The sequence below is a fragment of the Folsomia candida genome, unplaced genomic scaffold (genome assembly GCF_002217175.1).
Source record: "Folsomia candida strain VU population unplaced genomic scaffold, ASM221717v1 Fcan01_Sc011, whole genome shotgun sequence".
Lineage (NCBI taxonomy): Eukaryota > Metazoa > Arthropoda > Collembola > Entomobryomorpha > Isotomidae > Folsomia > Folsomia candida.
Window position 1 is genome coordinate 3,033,583 of NW_019091203.1, and position 18,225 is coordinate 3,051,807.

General features: G+C 37.1%; 2 protein-coding genes across 5 annotated transcripts; one reads left to right on the forward strand and one right to left on the reverse strand.

The window, feature by feature from the left end:
* The first annotated feature begins 1,122 nt into the window (after nucleotides 1–1,122).
* On the forward strand, nucleotides 1,123–6,731 carry LOC118437095. Of its 4 annotated transcripts, XM_035855885.1 has the most exons (7): nucleotides 1,123–1,351; nucleotides 1,451–1,526; nucleotides 1,593–2,025; nucleotides 2,690–3,533; nucleotides 3,606–3,671; nucleotides 5,522–5,658; nucleotides 5,969–6,731. In XM_035855885.1, the coding sequence occupies exons 2-4, from the start codon at nucleotides 1,470–1,472 to the stop codon at nucleotides 3,514–3,516; spliced, it is 1,317 nt and encodes a 438-aa protein (XP_035711778.1). In that variant the 5' UTR covers nucleotides 1,123–1,351; nucleotides 1,451–1,469; the 3' UTR covers nucleotides 3,517–3,533; nucleotides 3,606–3,671; nucleotides 5,522–5,658; nucleotides 5,969–6,731. The 4 variants fall into 4 exon arrangements, with proteins under 4 accessions (XP_035711778.1, XP_035711777.1, XP_035711780.1 ...); XM_035855884.1 differs by lacking the exon at nucleotides 3,606–3,671; XM_035855887.1 differs by lacking the exon at nucleotides 3,606–3,671 and having other exon boundaries at nucleotides 2,690–3,360.
* Nucleotides 6,732–11,922: 5,191 nt separating this feature from the next.
* LOC110854848 (FK506-binding protein 2-like) lies at nucleotides 11,923–14,991 on the reverse strand. The gene is made up of 4 exons (XM_022103276.1): nucleotides 14,765–14,991; nucleotides 14,364–14,452; nucleotides 12,417–12,488; nucleotides 11,923–12,044 (listed from the first exon to the last, which is right to left on the reverse strand). The coding sequence occupies exons 1-4, from the start codon at nucleotides 14,989–14,991 to the stop codon at nucleotides 11,923–11,925; spliced, it is 510 nt and encodes a 169-aa protein (XP_021958968.1).
* Nucleotides 14,992–18,225: the final 3,234 nt, after the last annotated feature.

Consider the following 18,225-nt stretch of genomic DNA (forward strand, 5'->3'; position numbering starts at 1 on the left):
ATGAACACAGGTGCAACGGGTAAATGATTGTATTGTACGATGCGGTCCTGCATTCTTAACCAACTGTTACAGTTGGTTGTATACAGTTGAACTGTAGATGTACATAATAAATGTAAATATGTACATGGAAATGTTTTATGTACTAATTACGGAATTTAATCTGGAATCATTAAACTTCTTATCAGGACTATTCTTAACCAGAAGTTTTGTTCTTAACCATTTTGTTAAACATAGAAAAATGTAATGTACTTAAGTAATTTTAATTTTTTTTTGAATATTTGTGTTCATAAGGCATACACTACATAAAAGTTTTTAAAATAATTTTTAAGCAACGACGTGATATATGCATGTTCCCAGGTTAAATTATTAGTGTCAAAATTACGCGTGTGTTTACGGATGGATGATTCTTTTATTCGTGGAATGGTTTGATAATTTTTCTAGCCCACAACTGGGTCTTTTCTGACGCAAACTTGTAATCGTGTAATCGTGCAACAGCTGTGACGTCCCTTATTCTCGACTTTAAGATCGCATCGCTTTTTTCTCGACAAAAAAAACTTCCCGACACTTTTTTTCCGGTGGTTTTCTAGGACTAATTATTTATTCAGTTGCTCTATCCAATGTTGAAAACAGATTTGGATTTTCTTGACATACCTATTAATGAGTATAAATCAAATCCTCACACGAATAAGTGAATCACCTGTACCTGCATTTCACAATCACACATTTATTTACTTGGGAAAACATGAATGTCCAGGGCCAACATGAACAAAGACGTTGCTTTGAATTGGGTTGAGGAAAAAAGATTCAGGGGAATCGTTCATTAAGGAGGTAATCAATTTTGTGCCGTAGGATGTACTTTCGTATTAGTAATTCCATTAATTACCTAGGCTTTCAGTGGGTTGATTCTGGAGCCTCAAAATAAAAGGCATGCTTTACGCACGGTCCCAAAAGAGTTTATTGACCCCTTTTAAAAAGGTTGTCCCTAGGAACCGTCCATATTTGACGTCATCAAAAAGTTGGCTAGGGTGTTTTTGCATATATTATATATGTTAAGCTTGGCAGGTTTAGGATAGCGACGGGGGTGGGTGGGTGGTCTAAAAATGGGTAGTTTATTGATGACATAATTTATGAATGTTCCCTTACTGAACCTTACGTACCCTCGGTGCTGTAACCATCTCACACATTTATGCGCAACATGATTCATTCACTCAACATTCGCAGTCAACGAAGGATCTTTAAAGGACAAGTAAAATACGAAGTACTTATTTTACAGAAATTGCTTTCCAGAAATTTAAATTAAATAAGTTCATACGTATGTAAGGATTTTGATCAGCTTGCAAGCACTCATAAGGTTAGTAAAATACGAATATTATTTTTTTACAACGATACAAATTGGAATTAATTCACAGAATACGAGATACTAAAAAAACACTTGTTAATTAATGAACAGGAAATTTTAGAAAACAAAAATGGGGTCCCCTGTAGACAACCGAAACGTTCAGGAGATTGCGCTAAATAACCCGATTGTATAAAAATATTATTTAAAAAAAAATTCACTTCAATTTTTTTGCAAATGTGTTTCCAATTTCCAGATTTTGACACAAATTTTAAAACAAAGTTCAACCCTGTTAAAAACTGCGCGACTCGTGTGTCCATTTTGGAATGACGTCGTCCTCTCCGTTCCAAACACCGAGCTGATCTTCAACCTTCGTCACCCCGACAAACTTATTGAATCCGATGCCGTCCCGTTTTTTGAAATTTGTTCCACTTTAGATGAGCGAGTCGCGAAACGAATCAGCGCCGCATTCCCAGAATCCCCATTCGCGGCCATCTTTTCCGCGAAAGTGATGCACTCGTGTGACAAGTTTAGCGGGATAATACAAATTTTGGAAGTTTTCATCCAGCACGAAACCTGTTTTGCATCGGTGTACCACGTGTTGCGAAGGTCGTGCCAGAATTTAAGACAGCTCAAGGTTTCGTGCACATTTGCGAAACAGAATCTCATGCCAATCGAGGAGCAGAAAGGTAACTGCACAGATTAATTTAATTAATAGAGAATGCTTACATTTTATTCATTCATGAATCCATAAATGCATGAATTTTTTCAAAATTTCTGAACGAGTGAATATTGAATAATTACATAGGTATTTATTCAGCTGCTATTCATGCAGAAGTACTGAATAATTTTGTTAGTTTTTTTTCATTTTAACGAAGACAAGTATTGGGAATTCCATCCAATAATTTGAAATTAAATGAATAAACCTACTATTCATTTTCGAAGTTTGAATAAATGAATGGTGAATTTTTTCAAGTTTTTGAACTAACAATGGAACCTTTTTTCAAGCTACACCGGGATCGATTAGCGAGTTATGTCAAAAAATCAAGCCAAAAATTAGGAGTCACGTGACACTCATCTTTCCTTTGAAGAAAAATATTGGCGGTCAAGTTCAAGTTTTGAGCAAATTTTCTCTTGCGTTTTCCTCCACGGGGCGAAAACCAAGACGCTTGTGTGAACTTTGACCTTTAATATTTTTCTTCAAAGGGGCCATTCAATGAAAAGATGAGTGTGACGTGACTCCTAATTTTTGGCTTGATTTTTTGACATAACTCGCTAGTCGATCCCGGTGTAGCTTGAAAAAAGATTCCATTCTAAGTGAATTCCACATGAAAAAATATTTTTTTCTAACAGGTATGCTCAAAGTAAGACCAAACTTGACAAAGTTCTCGCTGAGTTCTAACCTCGTGACCGCATTTCTTGCGAAATTTATCGAGGCGGTGATTAACACTGCGCCGAATTTGAGGGACCTCACTCTTCCCTGGGGATACTATCCAAATTTCTCAAATTCTTCAAAATCTCTCCAATCACTAACAATTGCGCAAGATTCGATTAAACCGATCGACATGGTGTCTGCCCTCGTCGCTCTTCCGAACATAGCGCGAATATTGGACAAAGTAAGCGAGAGCCTTGTTACCTTAAGTTTCCGAAATGTCGAAAACTCCGAAATAATGATCCGGGATGGGATGGAGGGGATCTACAATTTTGAAAGATTCCTTCCAACCGGATTCCTCCTTGCGGGAGGGAAGATGATGAAAAAACTGAAAAACTTAAGGATCGAAATGGTCGACATTTTTCGGAGTGTCGATCTCCTCCGAAATATCGGAGAGATGCTACCCGCCCTGGAAACCGTGGCGATTGGAAGGGTTTACAAAAGGTCGAAATGTGCGGAGGAGATTTTACGAAATATTTGCAATCAGGGAAAAACCTTGATAAGTGTGAAGCATTTGGAGCTTATCGAAGTGCACGATCCCACACTTTTGGACGGATTGAAGACAGTGTTTCCGAACTTGGAGAGGTTAAAAGTAAGTGGACACGCATTGGAAAGGGGGCGAGAGTGGGATGAAGTTGGGCGTGGTTCTGCAGGCATGTGTGGGTTAGGAAACTTTGAAACATTTGAATTTGGCGGTGCCCACGTATCCGGAAGAAATTTTGGAAATTTTACAAATTCTTTGGCATAGTAAGGAATTATTTAAGGGTGAGTGTCAAATTTTTTAATTAAGGTGGTCTACATAAGTGCACTCTTAAAAATCGTTTCCCTTTTTCTTAGGTGAGGCAAAAGTAACAATGGGTGCCCGCAAAAAAAAAGCGTCACCATGATTACGGCGAAGCCTAAGTATGCATTCGTATACACCCTTTGAAACTGTCGACAAGGCTAGAGCCTAAACGGTTAATCCTACGCAAATGGTGTAAAGAGCAATCGTTCAGAGGAGAATGAGGAGATGCGGTTTTACAGCTTTCCCGATGGAAAAGTTGCATTTGAAGCCCTCAAATTTCAATTTGAAACTTTAGAATCAAAATTTGAGACACTTGTGTCAAAGGAATATATGCATAAAACCTGATTTGATCATGCAGAAATCGGTTGTGCGTCATTTAAAACAAATCCGACTGAGATCGGTCCAAAACTGAAAAAGTTTTGATGGAAGCATCTGAAACTATTCATGTTGTTTAGCATTCTTCATCAAAATTGCAATGTAGCTGGTTGCTATTAGCAGCCAATATTGCAATTTACTAAAAATAATAGTAGTCGCCTTTAAGAAATTTCTGGTATAAAACATTTAGACACGCACTTGCTGGTCAGAGTTACGAAATATCGGATTGGTGATTATTAATCCAGACTAGGGATAATTGTAAATTCTATTGAAAATTTTAAATTTAATAATTAGATTGCTTTGTCAAATTTACTGTCCGTTTTATTGCCTGGTTCAAAGTGCTCACAATATTTGAAGAATAGATTAACAATTTTGACAAGTGGAATTAATTGTCTGAAAATATGAATCGCCTAAAATCCATGAAATAAAATAACTTCAAAAAAGCTTCCTTAGGTGAGGCGCTGCTAAAAGTGAAAAACAAGATTTCTGGCCTTATCTTTTAAATATCTCGTTCTCTCATCATTGTAACAGGAGATGGTGGCTTTGCATCACCACGAGGCCAGACATTACGCCAAGCTTCTTCTAATAAAAAATATATTCGCAATAATTCGCAACTCGCTGGAAGAAAGTCTAGGTTCACGAATTTCTCAAAATTATCATTTGTTATTTTCTCGTTCGTATTGAGAACTAGTTGTGCTACTAAATACAATTAGCCTTTAATGTACTACCGCCTAATAAGGGTAGGATTTAAGGGTAGAAAATCCTACCCTTAAATCTTCGAACAGGACATTTTTTAAATTCAGCAAATGTGGTTGAAGTAGTTTGTATAACACATGCAGAAAATTGTACAAGTCAATTAAATGTTGTTGCGGGCCATCCATATATTATGTAACGCAAAAATAGCAATTTGATAGATCCCCTTTTACATGCGTAACATAGGCAAGATATCATTGGAGCCTTAGACTCCCCCCCTCTTGCGTTACGCAATTTATGGACGTTCGCTGCCTGAAGTACTGGTTAGCTTGTGAAATAAATTATTAGCTAATTCGATCATATTCATCCTCTGAAATAGTTTTTATAAACTCAAGCTTATAATCTGTTTATGCATCAATATATATTTTAGTTAGCAATGCTTTAATTAATTTTTTAGTGGCAAATGCAATTTTTGTTATAGTTTCTGTGTGTAATAAACGGCGTGGTATGTTATGTGGTCAAAATGTCTGGCCTCGTGATGATGCAAAGCCACCATCTCCTGTTACAATGATGAGGGAACGAGATATTTAAAAGATAAGGCCAGAAATCTTGTTTTTCACTTTTAGCAGCGCCTCACCTAAGGAAGCTTTTTTGAAGTTATTTTATTGAAAACTAAATCCACTCTGAATTATAAATTAAGCAAATCATAAATACTAAATCCAAAGTAATTTTATCCTGAAAAAGAGAAGTTTACACTGGATTTAGTAAATATAATTTACTTAAATTAGAAATCAGAGTGCATGTGTTTTTTAGAAAAGGAACATTATTTTTAAGAGTGTACATAACTAGGTTTATTTACATTATGGTTGAAATTTTTTTTACATTTAAACAAAAATTTCAGGGCTTAAAACATTGAAAATTATGACGTACGGTTTCAATTACGTGACCATTGATTTGACCAACAATGAGATGGATTTGTTTCAACGAGTTCTCATTGCGATGAGTGAAATGAATCGGGTTGTACTTTCGAATCTAAACGTAAGTCTTACTAATAAATGTTTTAAGATGGGTATATATTTGTAGAAATCGTGTATAATCTATTATGGCATTCTCAGTGGTAAAACTGCTACTGCTTGGTGTTAAAATCATATCGGCAAATGTAGAAATTTGGTGCCGACATGGCAAAACTTTAATATCGAGCTATAACTAAATATGTACTTGAGAATACCACTGTGGTAAAGTTATTATGTAATAAGTAACCATGAACAATACTTGATTTCTATGAGTACAGTGGAGCATAAGTATGTTCAACCATGCCTGATGTGACATTTTATGTATTTTTTCATAGTTAAGCAAGGACTCAGAGGAGCGTATATACGATTTCATGGAGTCAAACGGAATATGCGTGGGGAAGATTTCGATTCCACAGAGCGAATGGATGTCCCTCTTAATATGATATTTAATCCTGAGCAGCAGGCAAGTACTTAAGTGGATGAGATTCATCGAAATTCATCGAAATCTCATTTCATCCCATTCATCGAAATCCGACCTGGACGAAAACCATAGTACCTTTAGTATGATTTATCTTCAGTGCTAAAGTCTCTTATAAACATTTGAATCAATGTCCAAAACATTTTTTTAAATGGGCATAAACAAAGGAATCGCTTTGCGTTGTTTAAATTTTTCTTGGTGTTGGTTTAATCTGTCTAATTTATATAATCTATTGATTTAATGTTATCATTGAAGCACATGCACGATTTTATTACTTTGCATTATCAATTGCGCTAAGTTATCCCGATTGCCAGAATTCTAAACTATTTACCAATATGTGCATATGTAAATATTTCATGAGTATAACTTCGAGTGGTGGATTCAGACGAATATATACTCTAGCAAACATCCAATAAATATTATTTTATTAATTACGAAGAAGTGAGCATTGCTAACTTTTGAGATATTTCTTTAATTAGGCAAATGGTTATCTGAGATAAGCAAGTTATTTGTTATATATTCGAGTAGCGAACAATGGAGTCCTGTTCCATACCCTCTTGTTCATAGGGTTAGGAGCATGCCTCTTGATGAACCATCGGTACGACTCTGGCTTAATCGGACTGTTATTGTGGACTTTCGTCACGCAATGTGAATATCAATTTTAAGTATTAATTTCTAAGTTATAAAATAAAATGATTTACCAAGTGCAAGTGATTTTTGCGTCAATATTCTTGAACTCGACGGAGGACTACCTCGTGGCGAAATTTCCAAAAAAATGACACCTCATATGGAAATCAAGGTAAAATTTAATGTTGAACCACACCCCCATCGCGTTATTTGGGGCAGTCCGATCGACGCCATTGCACACTGGTCCGGATTGGCTTATTTGCTTGCCAAAACCTATAACTTTCGAACAAATTAATTTTTTCGAATACTGTCTTCGGAAAGCGAGATATGAAGTTTAAAGGGTATAAGTTATGGAAGATTCACTGATAGCCACACCCCTTTGGGGGTGTGGTCAAGGGCAAATAATTATTTTCTCGTGCTACCCCATCAAGTGGGGTATCATATGAAAGGTCTCATCAAGCTTTATGCAATTCACTAACAATATTGGGACATTACCGGCACACCCACCACCAATGGGTGTGGTCAAATGTAAATTTGAAAGTTTTGTTTCGATATATTTGAGGATGTATATTTGTCAAATGACAATATTGTATAATTGTATTGAGTATTTCTGCCCTTTGATCTCATTAAAAAAGAAAACATGTCCAAAATTAAAAATTTCGTCGTCCTTCCTCAGGGGGCCACCTCGTCATAAAATTCCCCCCGTGGTAATAATTTATTTGGAGGGATTTGTTTTACCATGTTCCCTTCCCCTAGCAATGGGCAAGATATTTCGAAGCGATTGTGTTATATGGAACACTCAAAAATTTCATACATGGCAATGATTGGAGCACTTCAGATATTTTGTTTTTTTTCAATTTGCTTTTGCATAAACTCAAATTTCTCTGTCAATTTGCAAAAGGGGCAAAAAGGGGCAGCAGATTTTGTAGATATGATATAAGGGTTTAATATCACATTAACGGTTTCTCGAAATACCACAGGACTAGACAGGATTTTCAACTTGAAGTTTTTCCCATTTAGCCCAATGTTATAAGGCAAGTTTAGGCATGTGCCACGCCATAACCACTGGAACAATTAAAATGAAACTTTCCACAATTGAACATCTATGTCAAAGGTATTACACAGGGTAGTTTGTTTTCGAATCGGTGAGAATAGGTTTTGGCCAAGAAATTCAATATTCCGGACCACCGTGCATTGTCGAGCTCAGCTGAGAACCAAAAAGTAGAAGCACAACGGCGAAAACAGCGTTTGATTATGTTGTACCGTTCCGGAGATATCTTGCCTACGGACGGACAGACAAACAAAATGATGACATTGTGCAGCTCTGCATGCACTTCGCATGAATAAATGGGTCTATTCATACCTCAAAGATATCAAGTTATGAATGTGCTTAATGAGTGTCCATTTCTTCTTGGAATTATTTAATACATACCCCACTATGCAAATTTATTCATTCATGAGTTCTCATAAGTGTCATTTTGTCGCTCGCGTATATAACACTATATATTGGTATATTGGTATGTAGTTACTTATATTTTTAACACACGGTTATAAATAAATCTGGCAGTTATTGATTGCTCGGTATTAACTTTACTACCGTTCGGTATTAAAATTATACCGACCCGTAAAAATTTCCTACTGGTATTGTAAGACTTTAATGCTGAGTTATTACTACACCGTGTTACTTACGCATCGATTCCGCCTTGTTAAAGGAATATGTACATAGATACCGCTTGGTGTTATTTGAATACCGGATTTCTATCCGTTTGTCGTTATGCAATTAGAACACACTCTTAAAAATAATGTCACCTTTTTGAGAATGAATGCACTTTGAATCTTACATAAATAAACTATGCTAAAGCTGGCGTAAACTTTACTCTTTATCAAGTCAACATTACCCTGGATTTAGTGTATGTAGTTTACTTAATATTGAATTCCGCCTGGATTTAAATACTTTTTACAACTGTAACACCATTTTAAGACTGTATTCATACGTATTTGTGCATATATTCAGGTGGTTCTATGGGTGCCATTGCGGAAGGGAATCCCAACTTCGTGCCGGCCGGATTATGCGACTCGGTGGGCGGAGGTCTTGGTGCCGGGTTTGGTTACCAAAAATGCGACAGGAGCGGGGGCGGAATTTGGTGGCGCGCTGGGCGGTGGACTTGGTGCCGTGGCGGGAGCGACAGGAAATCTGCGGGGTTGCTGGACAGCGGCTAATCGATTGCAATGAGTTTTTTTAACTTGTTTCTCTGCTGAGATTTGAGATTTCTGTAGCGAGATGAGTGAAAAGAGTACCTCAGCAATTAAAAGCATGGGCGAAGGTGACCGATCCGCTCGTCACCAAGGGCGTCATAGCGTCACCAAATTTCGTTTTAATTTTGTCACATCCCTGGACCAACAGTAAAAAATAGATAAAATGTATATAACGGTTATGCCAGGAGCTCAGGCTTCCAGAAATGTTTCTCTTGTCCGAATCTTGTTCTGATTACTGCAATTTCTAAGAAACAAGTGTACATTTTCTGTTTTTAACATATTTTTACTACTACAGGGATTCATATTACCCATCGTTGGGCACGTGTCGCTCGTGCCTCACTGCTACTTGTCGAATGTACCTATACCACGGTTCCCCTAGCTCTAGTCGTCATTTCGTACACATTCCTCTGCAAATCTCCTTCCCTTAGCTCGTTACTATTTACTCTGGAGCAATGCCGGGACGGGCTGATCTCTTGGAAACAACAAATTCCAATCCTTCTTGCTGAACTTGGCCTCGGATTTCATGCATGCTTTACTTCACTGGGACGCATATCATGTCTCCTTCTGCCCAGAACTATTCTCTTGGCTCACAAGATGGGCAACCTTACCATAAAAAATTTTAGAAGTGCACAAGTATTTGACCGAGTGTTGAATTCGTCGTGCCGAACCTGGCTTCTCCCAACTATTGCCGTATACCTCCCAATAGTTAACATCATGGCTGTTAACGATCCACAGCGAAATGACGTTAGTTCAGGTAATGTTGTGTGCCACGATTTCTGTGGGAGCTGCACTGGTAAATATGGCATCTCTTTCTGGAGCCGCGAAAATCTATGTGGCGAGTAAAAACAGGATTCAAGACCGATATAAATTCATTTGGGCCAAGCCGACCAAGCTGGGCAGAAAAATGTATAAACCGTTCAGGCCGTTGAGGTTAGAGTTTCGGAATAATTTTGTTGAGCGGGCAACCCCACTTGTACAGGAGGTTTGTGCACGTCAAATTTTTTCGACCGTAATTGCCAGCAACTAGGAAGTTAATGGTGTGTACATATATAGATAGGTTCTGTAACCATTAATAAACCGTTGTAGCGGTAGAAGTAGCTCGCCCTGTCATACTTAAATGACAGACTAAACAATAAGAATAAAAAATAAGTTACATAAATAGGTACATAACTTTGATAATCTTAGTCAATATGTGCATATACATACATGGGAGCAAAAAAAAAATATCATGGAGAAACATTCTAAAACTTATGTACTGTAACTATGATCACGTTATTAGCTCACCCTGCGTAGCATGAGAGCTATTGAATTCCTCTTGTCCGTCTGTCCGTCCGTCTGTCTGTCTGTCTGTTCACGAGTTTTTTGCATCAATTGATGCTAATTAATAAGTCCCGAGACCATTTTATCCCTAATTTGTAGCACAATTGGTATAAAAAAATCGTTAAGGCAAAATGGTGCGAAATAATTGGGGGAATCGATGTATTCTGCACCAATGATTAGGATTAACTAAAAGTTCTAGTAAGCCTTGGCTGACCTAACTCAACCTCGAAATAGTGTCAAAATGTAGTCCCAATTGTAACCATTTCGACTGCACCATTGGTGCAATATTGTATCAAATTTCTTATATTTCCCGTTTATTCTGTACCATTGGTGCAAAATTATATAAAAAATGATGCATCTATTTTATCCGCTTATTATGCACCTTTGATGATATCCAACTAATTATTCCAGGGTGAGCTACTTCTAACGTTACTACGGTTTATTCACCAGATCAAACAAACATTGAAATAGATGAAAGAGTCTTGGTCCGAATTTATCAAAACTTATCAGAATTTATCCTCCTCGCTATTTCTTTTCGCAATTTCTGAAGCAACTTGAAACGTCAGAAGGTGTCAATTGGAGGAGAAAGGTGTCAATTTTGTTGTTTATTAAAACACATTGATAAAATATATAATACACTACACTCATTACGCATGTTTGATGATGATATAATCTTACTGAAGTTAAATGTACGTATGACGATCACCAATCGTACCGAAGAAGCGAATAAACTAGATATATTAGAAACAATTGCACTATTGGTGCAGCAGAAATGGGAAAAATTGATACAGAATATTGACACTTTTTGGAGGTTCACTAATGGAAAGAACCAGATATATTAGAAACAATTGCACTATTGGTGCAGCAGAAATGAGGAAAATTGATACAGAATATTGACACTTTTTCGAGATTCACTGATTGCAAAATGGGATGTAAATTACTACGGGATAATATGCCCCACTGATGCGGGTTGCACCTATTCCCCCAATTATTTAGCACCATTTTTCGGGACTGATTGCTTGACAGCAATGGTGCTACTAATTTCGTAAAAAACGGACACGGGCCTATTTAATTAGCATCAATTGATGCAAAAAACTCATTAACAGACAGACGGACAGACAGACAAACAGACGGACAAGAGGAATTCAATAGCTCTCATGCTACGCAGGGCGAGCTAATAATTAAAGTTGTCATTGGCATGTAGCACAGAATGCTTTGTATTTGCAAGACCGATAGGTATGTACATATTTACGCACGTATGCATGTATGAAAAAAATTAAAATCAAGGTAAAAATCAAAATTTGCTGAAATTTCAAACCAAACATGTGAAACGTCGATATTTGTAAATTCACATATTCCGTCAACGAACTTACATATTTATCGGTTTGGCATCCTGGTTCCCGCTAGAAAAAACGGAATAATACCAATATTTATTTAGCATGCCATTATAAAGTCTGATTTAGTCATTGCTTAAATAAATCTTCATCACTACTTCACTATCAGAACTTCATCAATTCACTGATTTATTTATATGACAAATTTATTCATGATTAGAATTATTTCCATATTAAATTCAGATTCATATTTTTTCCGACTCTGCTCCCAAATTTACTTGAAGAGTGGGTACGAGCCATCCGCATTTTTGACGAGACCCATCGCTTCCATGGGGTCAACTTTAGAAGGACCGTCTTCCAACTTCATCAAAACTTCGTCAAACACCAGAGTGGATCCTGTTTATTGGGCGAAGCAATCCAACATGCATAAAGATTTATAACATACCAAAACATTAATGATAACCGCCAATTTTGAGTTTGAACCTATGATCGCAAAACCTTGTATTTACAAAGAGCAAAAAAAGGATTTTTTGGTTGCAAAAGTTTGGGACTGACTATGGGAATGACAAACCATCGCGAAAGCGTAATTACTTAATAGATACGTGTCTAATTTTGTAATTTTTGGGGGTAATGTCAGAACATTATATCACAATTGACGGATAGACAGACGGTTACTAGACTTTGTAGAATACAAAGTGTATATGTAGGCGCCAGAGTGTTTTTTTACTAGACCATGCCCCCAAGTTAGTCCATGTTTACGGCACTTACCGCCAGGAATTTGTGCATAGTCCTTGTCCCCATACGCTAATGCTGGGGGCATTACGGTGTGACGTCGTTCACCTGGTAAGTAAAAAAAAATTGTTTGATGAGAACTTTAGTTTTTTATGGGCTTATGACGTCCCCCACAATGTTCTCATTTCTTAATTAATGGCCTTGCAAATTCAAAAACTATCTTCTGTCTAAAAATCCTGAGTAAAAGTTTGAACAACTTTTCTGCAGAAAAACCTTATACATAGCGATTTGTGCAAAATTAGTAGGAGTCAGGGTTACAAGTGATATATATTATATATCACTGAGTGAGATACAGTGAGATTTAATGATTTATATGATTTATCTCACTTGGGGTGAGAAATGTGGAGTGAGAAATATGAGAAATAAACCGTTGTAACGTTAGAAGTAGCTCACCTTATTATAATGAGTTGTATATGTAACTTTGCGCCAAAGGTGCAGAATTAGCCGACAAAAAAGATTCATAATTTTCATATAATTTTGCACCAATGGTACAGAATAAGCGGAGAATAACAAAAATTTGATAAAATTTTGCACCATTGGTGCGGCCGAAATGCGTAAAATTGAGATACAATTTTGACATGATTTCGAGGTTAAGATATGTCCGCCACGACTAACAAGAACTTTCAGATAATCTTAACCATTGGTGCGGAATACATCGATTCCCCCAATTATTTCGCACCATTTTGCGGTACTGTTTGTTTCACAATAATGGTGCTTCTAATTGCCCAAAAAATGGACATGGTCCTATTTAATTAGCATCAATTGATGCAAACAGGTCGTTAACACACAGACAGACAGACAGACGGACAAGAGGAATTCAATAGCTCTCATGCTACGCAGGGTGAGCTAATAAACCGTAGTAACGTTAGAAATAGCTCACCCTGTCATATAACTTTCCACCAAAGGTACGGAATAAGCCGACAAAATAGATTATAACTCTCATAGATTCTGGCGCCAATAGTGCAATATAAACGGAAAAATATATTTTAAAAATCCGGAATTAGTTTGCACCACTATGGCAACATTAGTGACCAGCGGAGTCCCTAATTTTGAAAACTTTAAAAAAATTGTATGGTTCTTTCTCCCGACATTCTGCATCATTGGTGCGTAGGGAATCCCTTCTCCAATTATTCATTTTTAAATTAGTATATTTTAGCGTAAATGGTGCAGAATAATGGGACAAATAGAACAGAATTCTGATATGATTTTTGGGGGGAAATAGATGGCCCAATTGTTACGCATCATTGATTTTTGGGGGGAAATATATGGCTCAATTGTTACGCATCATTTTTAATAACTAATTGCTCTTCACAAACGTTGTTACTTATTCCAAAATTATAGTCCTATCTCGATCTATTTGCTGAATTAACTTGCACCATTGCGTCAAGGATTGTTTAATACCAGTGGTGCTCCTCAGTCCTGTAATAATGGAGCAGGGACTTATTAATTAGCATCAATTGATGCAAAAAACTCGTCAACAGACAGACGGACAGACGGACGGACAAGAGGAATTCAATAGCTCTCATGCTACGCAGGGTGAGCTAATAATGAGATCAACATGTAGTTAATGACCCTGTCCGCTAGGTGGCGCTAGTGCATGGCTCATAAATCTCACTAAATCTCATATTTCTCATGTCTCACTATTTCTCATTATACCTCAGTGAGATGAGATTTACGAGGGTGAGATGAAATTTCTGCAACCCTGGTAGGAATAAAACCTAAAAAATTATTTTCTGCAGGATTGATAAAAAAACTTCTGCACAATATCTATTCAATGTGCTTCGGGCTTTTGTCGAATACTGCAGAATTCGATACAGTGACTTTTACTCGGGACTTTTTAGAGTTTCAAAGACATGACCTTGCACATTTTAGAAAATGATTGGGTAAGCTAATTAGTTCATACAGATTACACTAAATCCTCACCTACGCACATTCCAATGGCGCCAATTTCAGCGCCCTTGATCACCGTGCCTTCTCCCATCACGTAGGTCATGGGTTCACCTCGATCCCAACTAGAATAACGAATTAACACATTAATTAATTGTTTCTCCACACATTTTCAGAAGTCCATAAAACCGTATTTATGTAATGACGCCATGGATAAAAAATATGTATGTATGTAGGTCGTATCAATTGTAATGCAAGAAGTATTTCCCAAGGAATGTAATATTTAGGAATGTTCATAAATAATGTAAGTAGAGATTGGGAATCCAAGTCCCGTAGGATATTGCGTCCATAGGACCCATGTAAAAGTGGGAAGGGGTCTAAAAACTCCCATTTTTCCTTTGCATAGTGTATGAACGTCCCCTTTCGCAAAACCTTACGTGGAATCAAATTTCTTCCCGTCGGGAAAATATCCGACATAGTTTGTCGTCAGTTGGTCCCCATCTTTTGACTTGCGTGTACAATTCGGTGGCAAATAGACGACCGTGATGGACACGTTTTTGTACTTCTGGACGTACTCCATCTGCGACATGGGTGGGGGACCTCCTGCAGAAACATCCGGTGCGAAACTCAAGGACAAAAGGAGGAGGACTGGAAAGTGGGACATGGTTCCATATGCTGGTAGAATATGTAAATGCGGAGGAAAGGTTATCTCAACGAGTACGTGGTGAAGTTTCTCTTGTGTAACAATGAACCATTATTCGTTTAAAGCATTTTCTACAAACATTGTGTATTGTTTAAATGTTTAGCATTGTTGATTTACAAATTCATATTCAATGTTCAATGTTTTTTAAAGGTCAAACAAAATACCAAGGTTGTAGTCACTAAATAACTTTTATAAGATTTCTCGGGTAAATTAAGCAGGGAGTATTTAGGACTCGGTAGATTCGACTACCCATCAAATCCGTAACACCTATGCATGTGCCGTGGTGCGTGATGCTCGTCCATAATCTTGGCCAAGCAGGAGCACACGCACCACGGCATCAAAAAATAACCTAAATTACATTAGGTACACTTTTTAAATTTGAAAAAAATGGAAAAAATTCAGGTTTAAAATTCAAAACTTTATTTTAGGAGAATTGTTTTCATATTTCTAATGCGTTTAAATTTTTAACATTTCATCGACGTTGGATGCGGTTGATGGGATTATCGGATCGTGGTGGTGGACAAAGTATTATTCGCAGTTGAGTAAGGGAGTCTGCCAACGAGTTAACAATTTTGGTGCGTTACAGTTGCATTTTGGTGAGTAAAATCTTTATATACATAAAAAGTTTCTGATAATAATAGCTACCACCCAACCCACTGCAATCTAAATCTGCAATCTATAGAAAATGTTGTTCTAGAATATCATTAAATCGTTATTCATTTCATGAATACCTTTAGTTAACAAGATTGAATAAAATGATTATTGTACTACCCCAAACAAATAAAGGTTGTTTGTTACTTTCATTTTTTATTCTGGAACCAAAAAATACCGGCATTAATCATCTCGCGTTCACATCATCTCTCTCTCGTTTACAGGCACGGATTGTTCCATATTTTTAAACAATTGCGTTGGGTGCGTAGTACGTAGCATTATATTTTTACATCCTCAACTACGACACAAAATCATCATCGTGTGACCCTCCTCCCAATGACGACAAATATACGGTCATCGGCTTTGGAAATTGGAGAATGTGTCAAAAACCTGAGGTTTCCCCAACCAGTTCCCCAGTTGATCTATTTTGGAATATTCATGGTATATTTATTTAATTACACTAATCATCATCATATTTTTTTAAAATTATAACCCATGTTACTAGGCGTTATTGCAATATGTGTACTCCAGTCATATCCAACATATATGGTTTGGCGACGAGTGTGGATTTTTATTTTAAAAAATCGTATCAATGGAGACGCGTTGGGAATGGGAAGCTATATATACATATAATACATTATTATTCATAGATGCACAGATGCGCGACGTCAACCTTATCCTATAAATATATTTGAGCATTGTCGGTTGGTTTGGTGGGACGTGCGTATGCTATGTCGCGCATTTAGAAGGCACGGCACACCCACAAATAGTCCTGAGGCCCCACACCATTACCATCACCGACAAATTCCTTCCGCATCAACTTTTTTTGACGACAGTTTTTAGCTTAAAACTAAAATTTAATGAAAGATCATCATTGGAGTATTCGAGTGTGAGCCAATTCTTGGACTTGGTGTTGAAGTTTTGAATTGATTTTTGCAATTGTTTGCATTTTTATTTTTGCACATTTATTGGTTTTTATCAGTCTCTGTACTGTATATTTAATTTTTTGGTAATAATCTTTTTCTTTAAAAAGTAAACCTTCCATATTTAGCTGAAATCGGCAAAATCTGCCATATTTTTCCAAATTCATTTCGCTTTCACTTCTCCCTGCTCTCATTATTCCTCGCAATTGAACTAACGTAACAGCTCTCCTTAATCGAGTAACATCATTGCATCCTACCTTATTTTCTAAATGCTGCATATTATCCTATTTGCTTAACAAACTTACGCCTTTTAATCGTAATTTCATATTTCAAATTTCGTACGAGCCAGCCCATGGAAGGTTTAACTGGAGATATCTCCAGGGATGCGCATACTCTCGCTGCGTTAAAACACAGGAATGTGCGATTCGTATTGAGTATCATAGATTTTATGTTACACAACAATTGAGTGTTGCAAATGCAGCGATAATGTTGTACGGATAGTGAGAAGTATTTTTCTTGAAGGAGAAAATACTTTTACATGAATGTATAACCTTTAAATCATCAAATTCTGATCTTGCAGCTGCTTTAATACGTTCCTCTCGTGTTCTACATAGTTGTGACGAAGTCTGCTTTCTTGTATTTTGGATGAAATAACCCAATAAAGAAACTAACGATTTCGTGTCCACTTCATCTCCAATTGAATCATGCATAATCCTACATTCTCTCCTTTAATTTACAGCCTTGATAATATAAGAACGGAGCCAAGCTTCCTGTTTGAAAATTATGGCTTTGTGGATATATACTAATTTCATCACTTCTTGCAAGAGATGCTTCTGTAATAGCACAACGTGGGACTTATTTTGCACGTCTGGTGAGAATCGGGGACCTTTAAGCGATTCTAGCGATGTCTTACGCATGTCGATGTACTCCACTAGCTTGTTGGGAAAAACCTCCAGTGGGGAAATCACTCTCTTCCTAGGGCGATTTCTGATAAGAAAGCCTGCTTCATTCTGCGATCATCATGGAGCAGCAACCAGGATGGGTGGATGTCACGAGGCTCGGGAGAAAGAAGCCTAAAAAACGCCCAGAGTGGTTGAATACATTGACCTGTCAAGCGACGAAGAAGGATCAATACATTCGAACAAAGTGTGCTTGCCAGCCACCAACCATTCTCAATCGCAACCTGTAGATCTTGGATCAGCGCAAGTGGATTTTCTCCGATTTTTACAGCAGAAGCGCTTTGCCACTGGTTCCAACTTCTATGATGGTTTTCTCTATAACCCGCAGAAATTCTTCCGATTTTGTTTATGTTCTTTTTTTCTAAGAGTATTGTTTCTTAATTTATGGCAAAAATCTTTCAATGGGCAAACATTGAGGTACGTTTGGAGCGTTGTCCTTCTTTTCGAAAAAACAACTTTTTCCCCTCGAAGATACCTTGTCACAATTTTGGCATTCTAGCACGCATCCATGCGAGGTCAAAATGAAGCATGTTTTTTTTTGATGGGGTAGATAAATCTTTTTATGACTCACTCTATCAAATGAAGCCTAAAGTTTATATTCTTGGTGGTAGCAAATGGAGTTGAGACGCTCCAATTGTTGTCGACTGCAATCCATTTTATGT